The 17,078-nt window shown below is 39.1% G+C and overlaps 1 protein-coding gene across 4 annotated transcripts in view; it reads left to right on the forward strand.

Annotated features, from left to right (window-relative positions):
- Positions 1-17,078, forward strand: part of gria3a (glutamate receptor, ionotropic, AMPA 3a) — a 118,141-nt gene that overhangs the window by 88,184 nt on the left and 12,879 nt on the right. For 2 of the 4 annotated variants that reach the window (XM_088321331.1, XM_088321333.1), the window contains exons 13-14: positions 6,037-6,284; positions 11,371-11,485. In XM_088321331.1, coding sequence (XP_088177457.1) covers positions 6,037-6,284; positions 11,371-11,485 — 363 coding nt within the window. The remainder of the gene's footprint in view (positions 1-6,036; positions 6,285-11,370; positions 11,486-17,078) is intronic. The other 2 variants (XM_088321332.1, XM_088321334.1) reach the window with 1 other exon arrangement.

Here is a 17,078-nt window from a genome sequence, read left to right on the forward strand (position 1 = left end):
CTTTAATTTATGAGTCCGGCCCCCGACAGAATGTTTGTTCTATCGTGTGGCCCCTGAGTTAAAATGAGTTTGACACCCCTGGCGTAGACCCTTCTATCTACCAAGAGAGCTAACTGTGGTCATTGTGATTGCTGTTGACGTTCCACTGGATGCTAACGTTAGCATAGCGCTAAATCTCCTGCTCGCTGCTATCAATAAACAGCAGCTTGCACACCCGACAGAGCTTTTAGCGTCGCCGGTGATTTTGATCAGGTATGTTTAAGGACTGTAATTCCCAAATTCATTCAATACGTGGATTGTGCAACCAGAGGGGAAAAACATTGGACTGTGTGTACAGCAACATCAAAAACGCATACAGAGTTTCCCCCGCTCATTTTTTCATGATTTTTTTGTCTTATTTCTTCTTTCTTTTTGTTTATCTCTTCTTTCTTTACATTGTTTTTTTAATTCTCCTTTTTATTTATTTTCCTGAGTTTAATTTTTTGTCTTGTTTTTCCCTTTCCTTTTCTTAGTCCTTTTTTCTTTTCTTTTTTAATGTTGTTGTTCCTCTTGTTTTTCGTGACATTGTTTTATTATTCTCTTTATTTATTTTCCTTAGTTTCCCTTTTTGTCTTATTACTCATCTTTCTTTTTTCTCTTGTCTTTTTTCCTTTTTGTCCCAATTTTTCTTTTTGTAAATGTCTTTTTTCTTCTGTTTTTTTTCCCTTTTTTTTCTTTCCATTCTTTTTAAATTTTTGTCTTTTTTCCCTGGTTTTACTTTTTGTCTTCACCCTTTTTAAATGTCATTTTTCTTCTCCTTTTTCTTTCCATGTTCTATTTTTCTCTTTTTATTTATTTCTCCTGAAATTCACTTTTTGTCTTATTACTTTTCTTTCTTTTTTCTCTTGTCTTTTTTCCTTTTTGTCCCAATTTTTCTTTCTTTTTGTAAATGTCTTTTTTCTTCATTTTTTTCCCTTTTTTCCATTCTTTTTTAACTTTTGTCTTTTTCCCCTGGTTTTACTTTTTGTCTTCACCCTTTCTAAATGTCATTTTTCTTCTCCTTCTTCTTTCCATGTTCTATTTTTCTCTTTTTATTTATTTCTCCTGAAATTCACTTTTTGTCTTATTTTTTTTCCTTTTAATTTCTCTTTTATTCATTTTTGTCCTTAAAAATATTTCGACATCTTTTTTTCCTCTTTTTTCTTTACATTTTTTTTTTATTTTTCCCTTTATTTTTTCCTGGTTTTACTTTTTGTCTTATTTCTTTTCTTTCCTGTTTCTCTTTTCTTTTTTCTGTTTTATCCTTTTTTTGTTTTTTTGTTTTCAATTTCTTTTTTTTTTCTTTTTCTTTCTTTCCGATAAGTGTTTTGGTCACTCTAAGTCTCCATATTTTGTCTTCGTGCCTTTCGCGCTCGTTTTCGGCCGGCACTACAGAATACAGCGACATGTAGTGGTGAAAATAATACACACTGTCCCTTTAACTTCCGTATGAAGGCAGGGGATTCAAACTATCATCCTGGGGGGGGCGCAATTGCTCCCTGGGGCCACAAGTTTGAGACCCCTGATCTATGCTTAGTAACAAAAACAGCATGATTTGGAGTGGACTCCTCCAAGGCGTATTCAGGCCTCGCTCTCTTTTCTGCTTGTTTGCCTTTTGGGTTTTGGCGCTCGTTGCCGTTAGCATCTCCGCGTTTCGAAGACGTTTAGCGCTAATGAAAGGTTGTCCTCGGAGGCGCTTCTTCTTCTTTGCTCTGACGGGAGGTCACATTATTGCATAACAGCAGCTCTAAGATGGCGTCATAGGACGATAAACAGGGTTCGCGCCGGTGCTTGAAAATCCTTGAAAGTGCTTGAATTTGAATGTTGTGTTTTCAAGGTTTGAAAAGTGCTGACATTTTGAGTGAAGTGTTTGTAAATACTTGGAAATTTTGCCATATATTTCAGCAGTCGTGATTCAAGAGATAACAGATTAAAAGAAGAAAAATCAAGATTGGTATGGGTGCTTGAAATCCTTGAAAATGCTTGAATTTGAATGTTGTGTTTTTGAGGTTTGAAAAGTGCTGAAATTTTGAGTGAAGTGTGTTAAATACTTAAAAACCTTGCCATGTCAAGAGATAACAGATTAAATGAAGAAAAATCAAGATTGGTATGGGTGCTTGAAATCCTTGAAAATGCTTGAATTTGAATGTTGTGTTTTCAAGGTTTGAAAAATGCTGACATTTTCGGTGAAATTATTTGAAATGCTCGAAATTCTTGTCATATATTTCAACAGTCTGATTCAAGAGATAACAGATTAAATGAAGAAAAATCAAGGTTGGTAGGGGTGCTTGAAATCCTTGAAAATGCTTGAATCTTGATGTTGTGTTTTTAAGGTTTAAAAAAGTGCAGAAATTTTGTGTAAAGTGTTTGTAAATACTTGAAAATCTAGCTATGTCTGATTCAACAGACAAAAGATTAAATGAAGAAAAATCAAGGTTGGTCAGGGTGCTTGAAATCCTTGAAAATGCTTGAATTTTAATGTTGTGTTTGAAGAGTGCTGAAATTTTAAGTCATTTCAAATTCTTGACATTCTTGCCATATGTTTTAGCAGTCTGATTCGATAGACTATGCATTAAATGAAGAAAAATCAAGGTTCATACAGGTGCTTGAAAGTCTTGAAAACGCCAGAATTTAATTTGTTTTCAAGGTTTAAAAAGTGCTGGAATTCGGGGGAAGTGTTTGTAAATGCTTGATATTTTTGCCATCTTTCTCGGCAGTCTGATTTGATAAAAACGCTTTGAATAAAGAGAAAACAAAATCGTACAGGTGCTTGAATTCCTTGAAAATACTTGAATCTCAAAGTTGTGTTTTCAAGGATTGAAAAGTGCTGAAATTTTGGGTAGTGTGTTTGTAAATACTTGAAAATCTTGCTATCTCTGATTCAATAGATAAAAGATTAAAACAGGGTTGGTATGGGCGCTTGAAATCCTTGAAAATGCCTTAATTTTAATGTTATCAAGGTTCAAAATATGCGGGAATTTTGTATGGAGTGGTTGTAAATGCTTGAGATTCTTGCCATGTTTCTTGGAAGTCTGATTCGATAGATAGAAAGTGCTTAAAAAGTGCTTGAATTTGGCCATGACAACGCTTCACAAACTGGCTCAATCAAACACAGTTTTGGGTATGTTGCTAAGCAACAATAATTCGTTACAGTTTTTGGTTTCTTCCTGTAAAAAGTAACTCAGTTAATCAGTACTTAGTTAGTAGTAGTTACAAATCACCGTATATATCGGTTAATGGGTTAACCCAAACCCTAACCCAAATCCCGACTGTAACCTTAACGACATAGAAAAGAGAAACCGAAGCAGCATGTAGACAACCATGTTTCTTTGCCTGTGCAATCTCAAGAGCTTGCAAACAATTTGCAGAGACACTCCATATCCATTTTGTCTCTGGAATTCAAACCCCTCGAAGACCTCCTTGTCCTTTTCTGAGTACTGTCCAAGAAGTTTCCTGTTTTTTTCTCCAGCCATGGTATGTAGCAAAAACATTTTTATAACTAAAAAGAAGAAAAGTTGGTACACTTCTACCGTAAGTTCTGTTCTTAAATTAGCCCCATTCATTTCCTGTTTTATTGCCTACCATTCTCTACTGAGGACACACAATCATAATAACTGACAACCTGATTGCTGTATTTTGTTATATTGTTTTAATTTGGTCTTAGATGTGAGTGTAAACAATAGGGAGAATATCTCTGTGAGGAAAAATTCAGCGCCCTCCACAATATCAGGACACTATAACTCATGATCTGCATTTACGAAGTAGCAAGCGTAACATAGTAGACTTTCAAAATATTGATGCTCATTAGTTAGACAAGTGAAATATACTTAGTATTGTTTTACCGTGTACTTTTGATGTGAACAAAATACTTGAAATACAGAAGGCTATGTCTACTTGACCAGTTGTTCGAACGCGTTATAGTACTCATTACCGAGAAAACAGATTCTGTTCCAGGAACGCTAACCTATGTAACAGGTTAGTCCCTGCACTACTTCCCTGTTCTGGCATTTGAGTCAGGACACTGCACCTTTTTAGTGTTAGCAACAATGCTAATGTTAGCATTCTCAACTTGTTTATCTTTGCTTTAACACCAGAGGGGATAACAGTGACGAGATGTGATCCGATGTTCTGTTTTTAATAAGGAAAAAGCCGAATGGGAATTAGGAGGGAGAGCTTCCAGCTGCTGGTGGGATCAGACCAGGACGAGGTCGTTTCTGCCCTGGTGGTCCCGAGTGGAAGCACGGCTGTTATTTATCCGTGCCGTGGCGCCACCAGATTGGCGGACCTCGGGCTCCTGGCGCGAGGCACGCAATCCCCGCGCCTCACCGCTCGGCTGAAGGGCCGGACTAACGGGCTTATTAGCCGCATGATGAGAGGCGGGCGGCTGAAATATACGAATGGGTTCTCATACAAACCGTCTCAGAGGTTTTAAGTACTTTTAATTGTTGTGGATTGTCTGGATATCATATTGACCAATCAGGTGCACTCTCAAACGAAGGGAGCTAGGTGCCAGGGCGTGGCACGCCACCTACTGGGTGGAGCAAGACACACCTGATTATATAAGGACTATTTGAACAGCAACTGGGTCGGGTCTTCTTTCATTATCACTAGTTTATCCAGAACCCGTCTGGTTTCTGAGGTTTAGTTTTTGTCTTCTGGTGGGCACTCAAGCTTTACTAAGGGCGTGGCACCCTACCTTCCCTCTGAGGGGTGCCTACTGGGTGGAGCAAGACACACCTGTATCTAGTCTCTCCACTCTACATTATATAAGGACTATTTGGACAGCAACTGGGTCGGGTCATCTTTCATTATCACTAGTTTATCCAGAACCTGCCTGGTTTCTGAGGTTTAGTTTTTGTCTTCTGGTGGGCACTGAATCTTTACTAAGGGAGCCGGGTGCCAGGGATTGGCATGCCACCTTCCCTCTGAGGGTGCTGACTGGGTGGAGCAAGACATACCTGTGTCTAGTCTCTCCACTCCACATTATATAAGGACTGTTTGGACAGCAACTGGGTCGGGTCATCTTTCATTATCACTAGTTTATCCGGATCCCGCCTGGTTTCTGAGGTTTAGTTTTTGTCTTCTGGTGGGCACTCAATCTTTACTAAGGGAGATGGGTGCCAGGGCTTGGCACCCCACCTTCCTCCTGAGGGTGCTGACTGGGTGGAGCAAGACATACCTGTGTCTAGTCTCTCCACTCCACATTATATAAGGACTATTTGGACAGCAACTGGGTCGGGTCATCTTTCATTATCACGAGTTTATCCAGAACCCGCCTCGTTTCTGAGGTTTAGTTTTTGTCTTCTGGTGGGCACTCAATCTTTATCAAGGGAGCTGGGTGCCAGGGCGTGGCACCCCACCTTCCCTCTGAGGGTGCTGACTGGGTGGAGCAAGACATACCTGTGTCTAGTCTCTCCACTCCACATTATATAAGGACTATTTGGACAGTAACTGGGTCGGGTCATCTTTCATTATCACTAGTTTATCCAGATCCCGCCTGGTTTCTGAGGTTTAGTTTTTGTCTTCTGGTGGGCACTCAATCTTTACTAAGGGAGATGGGTGCCAGGGCTTGGCACCCCACCTTCCCCCTGAGGGTGCTGACTGGGTGGAGCAAGACATACCTGTGTCTAGTCTCTCCACTCCACATTATATAAGGACTATTTGGACAGCAACTGGGTCGGGTCATCTTTCATTATCACTAGTTTATCCAGATCCCTCCTGGTTTCTGAGGTTTAGTTTTTGTCTTCTGGTGGGCACTCAATCTTTACTAAGGGAGCTGGGTGCCAGGGCGTGGCACCCCACCTTCCCTCTGAGGGTGCTGACTGGGTGGAGCAAGACATACCTGTGTCTAGTCTCTCCACTCCACATTATATAAGGACTATTTGGACAGTAACTGTGTCGGGTCATCTTTCATTATCGCTACAGTTTTTCCATATCCCTCCTGGTTTCTGAGGTTTAGTTTTTGTCTTCTGGTGGGCACTCAATCTCTTCCTGATTATTCTTTCACTTCTTCCTCAGCGCTCCAAAATCGCCGTCTACGAGAAAATGTGGTCGTACATGAAATCGGCGGAGCCCTCGGTGTTCGCCAAGACCACGCCGGACGGCGTTTCCCGGGTCCGCAAGTCCAAGGGCAAGTTCGCCTTCCTGCTGGAGTCCACCATGAACGAGTACATCGAGCAACGCAAACCCTGCGACACCATGAAAGTGGGCGGCAACCTGGATTCCAAAGGCTACGGCGTGGCCACGCCCAAAGGCTCCGCATTAAGGTGGGTGGGATCGTATAACAATGGATGCCGTCCTGTTATAGTATTCCACCCACCCTGATGTGGCCTCGGTTCTCTTTCGCTCCACGGTCTTGTATCTCCTCTCTTACTTGCTCCCTGATTGACTTCCCCCGTGCTGTTTTTCTATTCGAACCCATGAATGTTGAGACGCATGCCCGATGTCCTTCCTTTGCTAACCCGACAACGGTCGTCCCCATCCCCGAGGGGTCCCGGGTAGGCCGCTCGGATACGGTTCCGGGTGCTCGGCTTACGAAAAAAAAAAAACTAAGAAATGGCCTGACGGGCCACCTTATTTATTTTTCTAGCTTTAATTTTGAAACTCGAAACAAATTATTCTTTACTGCAATCGGTAAAACAAATTTGCCTCTAGGTGTTGCTTGTGCTCCACCATAAATCTTCTTTTCTCTGAAGGAAGCTAGAATTTCCTACACTGATAAAAACTTAAATCACAGTATTACTTTGAGTTCTTTGAGTTCTGATATGAATTGCTAATCCCAAGAAAATGTATTCAATGAACCAGGCCAATTTAATCAGAACACACAGTTTATTGACAGAGAATTAAGGATAGTGAAAAAAAAGGGGGGAGGGGGGCTAGGCGCCGGGGATTATGGTAGTTTTCGACCGCTGAAAGTCTTAAAGTTACTAGCATAAAAAAAGTTTCCCGCTATAATGCTACTCGATCTGGGGAGATTCTCTCGTACAGAAAAAAAAGCCCATGAACCAGCAACCATGGTATTAAATCTGAAACCGTCCTCTTACTCGTTGCAGAAAAAGTTTTAAGGCCGCAGTGCAGACCCGTACAACTGCGTCAAGTGGTCGACTTGCGGTGTGGCAGGGAGGAGAGAGACGAGCTATCGACAGCTACTCTTTTTATATGGACCAGGGTCGCTTGACCAGATCATGCCTCTTTGGGCGTGATCGTAGATATCTGATACACTCAGTATCGGGTGACGGTGTTTGAAATTGCTTAACTTGTTAGAAAGCCAAAGAAATGAGAAAATTTGCGTAATGTTCTGTACCTGAGAATGTCCCTAATGATGTACGGTGAGAACATTATTTTATCAATACATTGCCTTGGATTTTGACAGCTAGTCTTTCTATATAGACCAGGGACGCTTGACCAAATCATAACTCTTTGAGCGTGGTCGTAGATATCTGATACACTCAGTATCGGGTGACGGTGTTTGAAATTGCTTAACTTGTTAGAAAGCCAAAGAAATGAGAAAATTTGCGTAATGTTCTGTACCTGAGAATGTCCCTAAAGTTATTTTTCTGACGGTCTTATTTCCTCTACATGTGATGGAGACAAAGATTATCAACCAACAGAGAAACATAGCTTACGAGTTGACTCCAAAAGTGCTTGTTTGGTCATTCCTTCAGTTCAGACCCTCGCAAAACAATCCTCGGAAACCATTCCAAACAAGTTCAGAATGACCTGGTGTCTTATCTGATGATCTGATTTTGACTTAAGCCCGAACGTGTTTTTACGAATTTTCCACGACAGACTGTCGCTGGTTGACTCTCAATTTTGAATATGCAGAGTGATTCCCAGGATCATTTTGACATTTAATATCTTTAAGATTATTAAGGATACGAAAAATTTAGAAAACCTGTAATTTCCATTTTTATATAAAATATTCAAAGATGTTCAGCACGTTAATGTATACTATAGTCGTAGTTACTCATTACTTCCTCCAAAAAGTAACTGAGTTAGTAACTGGAATACTCTGTATTAAAAGTAACGAGGTATCTAAGTAATTATTTATGTTACGTTGTTATATGTCAAAGATTTTGAAATTTTCTAAGCAGTGTTCGAGTTAAATAGAGAACAGACAGGTAGTTGTGTCATAGTATCTTGTAATATGTATTGCACTGGAAACACATACTGTATATCCTGCACTTGAGTACTAGTAAACAATATCATAAAATAACAATCAGCAGAAAACTGTATAAAGTGAGTTTAATAACTTAAATCTAAGTCTCGCAGCCTGAGACAACTGGTCAAGTAGACATAGCTTTCTGTACTTCAAGTATTTTGTTCACAACAATAGTCAACTGTAAAACAATATGAAGTATGCACTTGAGTACTAGTAAACAATATCATAAAATAACAATCAGCAGAAAACGGTATAAAGTGAGTTTAATAACTTAAATCTAACTCTCACAGCCTGAGACAACTGGTCAAGTAGACAAAGCCTTCTGTACTTCAAGTATTTTGTTCACAACAAAAGTCAACTGTAAAACAATATGAAGTATGCACTTGAGTACTAGTAAACAATATCATAAAATAACAATCATCAGAAAACTGTATAAAGTGAGTTTAATAACTTAAATCTAAGTCTCGCAGCCTGAGACAACTGGTCAAGTAGACATAGCTTTCTGTACTTCAAGTATTTTGTTCACAACAATAGTCAACTGTAAAACAATATGAAGTATGCACTTGAGTACTAGTAAACAATATCATAAAATAACAATCAGCAGAAAACGGTATAAAGTGAGTTTAATAACTTAAATCTAACTCTCACAGCCTGAGACAACTGGTCAAGTAGACAAAGCCTTCTGTACTTCAAGTATTTTGTTCACAACAAAAGTCAACTGTAAAACAATATGAAGTATGCACTTGAGTACTAGTAAACAATATCATAAAATAACAATCATCAGAAAACTGTATAAAGTGAGTTTAATAACTTAAATCTAAGTCTCGCAGCCTGAGACAACTGGTCAAGTAGACATAGCTTTCTGTACTTCAAGTATTTTGTTCACAACAATAGTCAACTGTAAAACAATATGAAGTATGCACTTGAGTACTAGTAAACAATATCATAAAATAACAATCAGCAGAAAACGGTATAAAGTGAGTTTAATAACTTAAATCTAACTCTCACAGCCTGAGACAGCTGGTCAAGTAGACATAGCCTTCTGTACTTCAAGTATTGTGTTCACAACAAAAGTCAACTGTAAAACAATATGAAGTATGCACTTGAGTACTAGTAAACAATATCATAAAATAACAATCAGCATAAAACGGTATAGAGTTAGTTTAATAAATTAAATCTAACTCACAGCCTGAGACAACTGGTCAAGTAGACAAAGCCTTCTGTACTTCAAGTATTTTGTTCACAACAATAGTCAACTGTAAAACAATATGAAGTATGCACTTGAGTACTAGTAAACAATATCATGAAATAAAAATCAGCAGAAAACTGTATAAAGTGAGTTTAATAACTTAAATCTAACTCTCACAGCCTGAGACAACTGGTCAAGTAGACATAGCTTTCTGTACTTCAAGTATTTTGTTCACAACAATAGTCAACTGTAAAACAATATGAAGTATGCACTTGAGTACTAGTAGACAATATCATGAAATAACCATCAGCAGAAAACGGTAGAACGTGAGTTTAATAACTTAAATCTAACTCTCACAGCCTGAGACAACTGGTCAAGTAGACAAAGCCTTCTGTACTTCAAGTATTTTGTTCACAACAAAAGTCAACTGTAAAACAATATGAAGTATGCACTTGAGTACTAGTAAACAATATCATAAAATAACCATCATCAGAAAACTGTATAAAGTGAGTTTAATAACTTAAATCTAACTCTCACAGCCTGAGACAACTGGTCAAGTAGACATAGCCTTCTGTACTTCAAGTATTTGGTTCACAACAATAGTCAACTGTAAAACAATATGAAGTATGCACTTGAGTACTAGTAAACAATATCATAAAATAACAATCATCAGAAAACTGTATAAAGTGAGTTTAATAACTTAAATCTAACTCTCACAGCCTGAGACAACTGGTCAAGTAGACATAGCCTTCTGTACTTCAAGTATTTTGTTCACAACAATAGTCAAATGTAAAACAATATGAAGTATGTTTTACTTGCCCACACGAACATTAATCTTTCGTGCAATGGCTGGGGCCCCAAACTGTCGTTCAAAATACTGACAATCGCCAGCAGGTGGTGAATTTGAGACCCCTGGCTTGGAAGGAAATAGATTTAGGATTTATGAGTGCCAATTGCACTTACCTTAGATTACCAGAAGAGGAGGCCAAAAGTTCTATAAGATAATGTCCAGTCTCATCATTTGGAGGGAGTTACGCTTTAAACTTATTCATTTGTGGTTCATTGACAAGAAAGTACGAATTTGGTCAAAAATGCCAACACGGATTGATGAACGGAAAAAACAGATTAGTAGCCGGGACGGGGAGGAGCAAAATCGTGGTCGAGATCAGAAAAGGGGTCAGAGACGGACGGGAATCAGAACAGGTGAGAGTCAGGGTCGAAAAGCTTACCTAGCGTGAGTTGAGGTTTGCAGACGGACTGACAACCGGTGACAGGAAGACGGGGGTTTAAAAAGTGACAGGTAGCCAATCATCGTCCGAGGCAGTTGGCGCCAAAGGAGCAGGCTCAGGTGCATCTCATCAAGATAGTAATTTGAAAAAATTGGGTTTTCTGGAGTGTTTGGAAAAAGTGGTGGGTATATTGTGGAAAGTGAAAATAGTTCAAGGAAAAATTGAGCAGAGGTTTTCTGTGGCATGTTTGAAGGTCCCATTCTATGTTTTGGAGGGGTGTTGCGCAAAAGTACCTAGCAAGAGAGAGAGAGACTACAGATATACTTCTGAGTCGAATTCTTGAAAAAAATCCGAAAGCCGAGCATCCCGAACTCACCGCGAGCAGCCCCCGTCCAAAACCGTGCGACTCTCCATGCCACCTCCATGGATGTTAAATTTGCCAGCAATTTGCCCCCTCCCCCCTTTTACCCCTCAGACCAGATCATGCCTCTTTGGGCTTGATCTTAGATACCTGATACACTCAGTATCAGGTGAAGGTGTTTGAAATTGCTAAACTTGTTAGAAAGCCAAAGAAATGAGAAATTACTTGAGAATGCCCCTCCAATCGACACGATCACTTACGGTGAGAACATTATTTTATCAATACATTTGCCCCCTCTCCCCTTTTACCCCCCCTCACATCCCAATGAGCAACCCCGGTGTACCCCCCACTATTAGATTTCTCACGGACCTGTTCCTTTTTCTTCTTACAAGTTATGTTTTATCGTTTCAAGAAATGCTGTTAACCTGGCAGTGTTAAAACTGAATGAGCAAGGCCTCTTGGACAAATTGAAAAACAAATGGTGGTACGACAAAGGAGAGTGCGGCAGCGGGGGAGGTGACTCTAAGGTCAGCCTCCGCGTCACCAAAAAAAAAAAAAAAGAAAAAAAAAATGTCGGGTGTCCTTTAAGCGAGTAATGGGCAAGGCTGACCGCACCCCGGGAACAAAACCCCACCAAAAACTTAAAATTTAGCCTTCTGCTGCTAAGATCCACTGGGAACCCTTTACCTTGAAGTACTATTACTGTCAACCTCATCCAATACCCCTTATGAAACCGTAATACACCTTACAAACACTAGGCGGCGCCTATCGACATGCAGCAGGACAGACTATGTAGACTAGAACAGTGGTTCTAGATTAAATTATCGGAAAAACAAAGAAACTTTAAGTGCCAAATGCTCGCATATAAGCCTATATGGCATTAGCGTTTTTTTCTTATATAAATTAAAATATCTGAAAAGCCAGAGCAACTTTAAGTAGCATATACTCGCATATAAGCCTACATCGCATATAAGCCTACATCACACATAAGCGTTTTTCTTTTTAATGAATTAAATTATCTGAAAAACCAAAGCAACTTCAAGTACCATATAAGCCTATATTGCATATAAGCCTACATTGCATATAAGCCTACATCACATATAAGCATTTTTTTTTTTTAATAAATTAAATTATCGGAAAAACAAAGAAACTTTAAGTGACATATGCTCGCATATAAGCCTACATTGCATATAAACCTACAAGCGTTTTTTAAAAATAAATTAAATTTTCAGAAAAACAGAAGCAACTTTAAGCACCATGTACTCATATATAAGCCTACATCGCATAGAAGCCTATATCGCATAAGCGTTTTTTTTTTTTTAAATGAATTACCTGAAAAACCAAAGCAACTTCAAGTACCACATACTCGCATATAAGCCTACATCGCATACAAGCGTTTTCTTTTAAATGAATTAAATTATCTGAAAAACCAAAGCAACTTCAAGTACCATATAAGCCTATATTGCATATAAGCCTACATTGCATATAGGCTCACATCACATATAAGCGTTTTTTTTTTTGGATAAATTAAATTATCGGAAAAACAAAGAAACTTTAAGTGCCATATGCTCGCATATAAGCCTAAATTGCATATACACCTACATCACCTACAAGCGGTTTTTAAAAATAAATTAAATTTTCAGAAAAACAGAAGCAACTTTAAGCACCATATACTCGTATATAAGCCTACATCGCATAGAAGCCTATATCGCATAAGCGTTTTTAAAAAGATAAATTATCTGAAAAACCATAGCAACTTCAAGTACCACATACTCGCATATAAGCCTACATCGCATATAAGCGTTTATTTTTTTTAAATAAATTAAAATATCTGAAAAATCAAAGCAACTTTAAGTACCATATACTCGCATATAAGCCTACATCACGTATAAGCATTTTTTTAGATAAATTAATTATCTGAAAAACCAAAGCAACTTTAAGTACCATATACTCGCATATAAGCCTACATCGCATACAAGCGTTTTCTTTTAAATGAATTAAATTATCTGAAAAACCAAAGCAACTTCAAGTACCATATAAGCCTATATTGCATATAAGCCTACATTGCATATAGGCTCACATCACATATAAGCGTTTTTTTTTTTTGATAAATTAAATTATCGGAAAAACAAAGAAACTTTAAGTGCCATATGCTCGCATATAAGCCTAAATTGCATATACACCTACATCACCTACAAGCGGTTTTTAAAAATAAATTAAATTTTCAGAAAAACAGAAGCAACTTTAAGCACCATATACTCGTATATAAGCCTACATCGCATAGAAGCCTATATCGCATAAGCGTTTTTAAAAAGATAAATTATCTGAAAAACCATAGCAACTTCAAGTACCACATACTCGCATATAAGCCTACATCGCATATAAGCGTTTATTTTTTTTAAATAAATTAAAATATCTGAAAAATCAAAGCAACTTTAAGTACCATATACTCGCATATAAGCCTACATCACGTATAAGCATTTTTTTAGATAAATTAATTATCTGAAAAACCAAAGCAACTTTAAGTACCATATACTCGCATATAAGCCTACATCACGTATAAGCATTTTTTTAGATAAATTAATTATCTGAAAAACCAAAGCAACTTTAAGTACCATATGCTTGCATATAAGCCTATATCGCATAAGTGTTTTTTCTTATATAAATTAAAATATCTGAAAAGCCATAGCAACTTTAAGTTCCATATACTCGCATATAAGCCTACATCACACATAAGCATTTTTTAAAATAAATTAAATTATCTGAACAACAAAGAAACTTTAAGTATCATATACTCTCATATAAGCCTTCATCGCATATAAACCTTTTTTTTTTTAAATAAATAAAATTATCTTCAAAACCAAAGCAACTTCAAGTACCATATACTTGCATATAAGCCTACATTGCATATAAGCCTGCATCACATAAGCGTTTTTCTTTTAAATAAATTAAAATATCTGAAAAAACAAAGTAACTTCAAGTGCCATAGACTCGCATATAAGTATACATCGCATAGAAGCGTTTTTTTAAGATAAATTATCTGAAAAAACAAATCAACTTTAAGTACCAAATACACGCATATAAGCCTACATTGCATATAAGCGTTTTTTTAAATAAAATATCTGAAAAACCAAAGCAACTTCATGTACCATATTCTCGCATATAAGCCACATTGCATATAAGCCTACATCGCATATAAGCATTTTTTAAAAAATAAGATATCTGAAAAACCAAAGCAACTTTAAGTACCGTATACTCGAATATAAGCCTACATCGCATATAAGCAATTTTTAAAAAAATCTGCAAAACCAAAGCTACTTCAAGTACCACATACTCGTATGTAAGCTCTTTTTTAAAAAATAAATTAAAACATCTGAAAAACCAAAGCAACTTCAAGTACCGTATACTCGCATATAAGCCTACGTCGCATATAAGCAGGGAAGGGAAATAAAACCATCAAAATCACAATGAAATGAGATGTGATTCCCTTATTATTTGCCGTACACAATTTGAAATGATCAAAAAATATGGTGAAAAATGTATATATTGAAGTGTTGGCATGTGCCAAGGAAAGATGGTACTATTTTATTTCCATTTTTTCTAAGTACACGCCAAAATATAAATATCAGTATAAATATAGTCATAGTACTACACGATAAATATGACTTGGCTCAGGGAACAGCGTTGTCTTGAGGGGATGAAGCATCGCAGGCAAACGTGAGAATTCTAAAGATGCACTAAAAAAACTACAATCAAAATGGCGATGGTGGTGGCGCCCCCGTGTGGTGAAGGACGCCCCCGTGTGGTGAAGGACCAGACGACGCGTCCACGGGTATGCGAGAGTCACTCTCCTTTTCTTTCAGCTCGCATCTCGAGGTCCTGGATAGGAGCTCGTCAGTGGAGAGCGTTCGAGTGAAGAGACGGTGATGACCGCCAGGGGGCGACAAAATGACTGTTGTCATTGAAAAGCCAGGCGGAAAAAATAGCGAAGAATTGTTTCGGGAGCGGGAGAGAGGGAAAAAAAAAGAGAGAGAGAGTGAGAGAGAAAGAGAGAGAGAGAGATGTAAGAAGATTAGGGAGAGAAAAAAGGGAGAATGAAACGGAAAGACAAGGAAATATCGAGAGAGACGGGGGGGTTGGGAGAGACCGAGAAGAAAAAGAGAATAAGGAGGGAGAGAGAAAGAGAGAGAGTGAGAGAAAGAGAGAGACAGAGATGTATGAAGATTCGGGAGGGAAGAAAGGGAGAATGAAACGGAAAGACAAGGAAATATCGAGAGAGACGGGGGGCGAGACATGGAAGTAAGAGAGAATAAGAGAGAGCGAGAGAAAGAGAGAGAGAGAGAGATGTAAGATTAGCGAGAGGAAAAAGGGAGAATAAAATGGAAAGACAAGGAAATATCCAGAGAGACAGAGGGGGTTGGGAAGGACGAGGAGGTAAAAGAGAATAAGAGAGGGAGAGCGAGAGAGAGAGAAAGAAAGAGTGAAAGAGAGAGTGTTAGAAAGAGACAGAGAGCGGAATGGAGAAGAGGAAGAGAGAGGTAAGGCGAGAGACAAGAGAGAGAATTTACAAATTTCTAATATTTATTTCTCTCTATCTCTCTCCCTTGCACTCACTTTTTGTCACCCTATCCCTCTTTATCTCTCTCTCTCTCTTTCTCTCTCTCTCTCTATTCACCTGTTTTTCTTTCTCTCTCTCTCTATTCACCTGTTTCCCAATATCTCTCTTTCTGTCTCTCTCTCTATGTCTCTCTATTCAGCTGTTTCCCAATCTCTCTTCCTCTCTCTCTCTCTCTCTCTCTATTCACCTGTTTCCCAATCTCTCTTCCGCTCTCTCTCTCTCTCTCTCTCTCTCTTTCTCACTGTCTCTCTCTATTCACCTGTTTCTCTTTCTCTCTCTCTCTCTCTCTCTATTCACATGTTTCCCAATCTCTCTCTCTCTCTCACTGTCTCTCTCTATTCCCCTGTTTCCCAATATCTCTCTTTCTGTCTCTCTCTCTATCTCTCTCTATTCACCTGTTTCTCTTTCTCTCTCTCTCTCTCTCTTCACCTGTTTCCCAATCTCTCTCTCTCACTGTCTCTCTCTATTCCCCTGTTTCCCAATATCTCTCTTTCTGTCTCTCTCTCTCTCTATGTCTCTCTATTCAGCTGTTTCCCAATCTCTCTTCCTCTCTCTCTCCCTCTCTCTATTCACCTGTTTCCCAATCTCTTCCGCTCTCTCTCTCTCTCTCTCACTGTCTCTCTCTATTCACCTGTTTCTCTTTCTCTCTCTCTCTCTATTCACCTGTTTCCCAATCTCTCTCTCTCTCTCTCAATGTCTCTCTCTATTCCCCTGTTTCCCAATATCTCTCTTTCTGTCTCTCTATCTCTCTCTATTCACCTGTTTCCCAATCTCTCTTCCGCTCTCTCTCTCTCACTGTCTCTCTCTATTTACCTGTTTCCCAATCGCTCTTTCTCTTTCTCTCTCTCTCACTGTCTTTCTCTATTCACCTGTTTCCCAATCTCCCTTCCTGTCTCTCTCTCCCTGTCTCTCTCTCTCACTGTCTCTCTCTCTCTCTCACTGTCTCTCTCTCTCTCTCACACACTGTCTCTCTCTATTTGCCTGTTTCTCTCTCTCTCTCTCTCTCTCTCTCTCTCACTGTCTCTCTCTATTCACCTGTTTCACAATCTCTCGCTGTCTCTCTCTATTCACCTGTTTTCCAATCTCTCTCTCTCTCTCTCTCTCTCTCCCCCCTCTCTCTTGCTGTCTCTCTCTATTCACCTGTTTCCCAATCACTCTCTCTCTCTCTCTCTCTCTCTTTTGCTCTTTCTCCCTCTCCATCTCTCCCTTTCTCTCTCTCTCTCTTTTGCTCTTTCTCCCTCTCCATCTCTCCCTTTCTCCCTCCATCTCATCGGTCGGTTCCCCGGCAAAGGGTTTCCCGTCGGATCCTTTACCCTTTCAGCAGCAATAACGACCGGACCCCCTCTAAGGGCCTAACCCCCGCGGTCGGTCAGCACGTGCCCGTTACTCCCAAGCGATACGGGCGGGGTCCTCCGGCGACCCCTCGGGGTTCACCTCCCTTTACCCCCCTTGCGTCGTGTCGCGCGTCGGTCCGGCCCCCCCGGCCCGTATCGTTTTTTTTG

The sequence above is a fragment of the Urocampus carinirostris genome, chromosome 17, assembly GCF_059441175.1.
Source record: "Urocampus carinirostris isolate Australia breed hairy pipefish chromosome 17, RoL_Ucar_1.0, whole genome shotgun sequence".
In the NCBI taxonomy this organism is placed as follows: Eukaryota; Metazoa; Chordata; class Actinopteri; order Syngnathiformes; family Syngnathidae; genus Urocampus; species Urocampus carinirostris.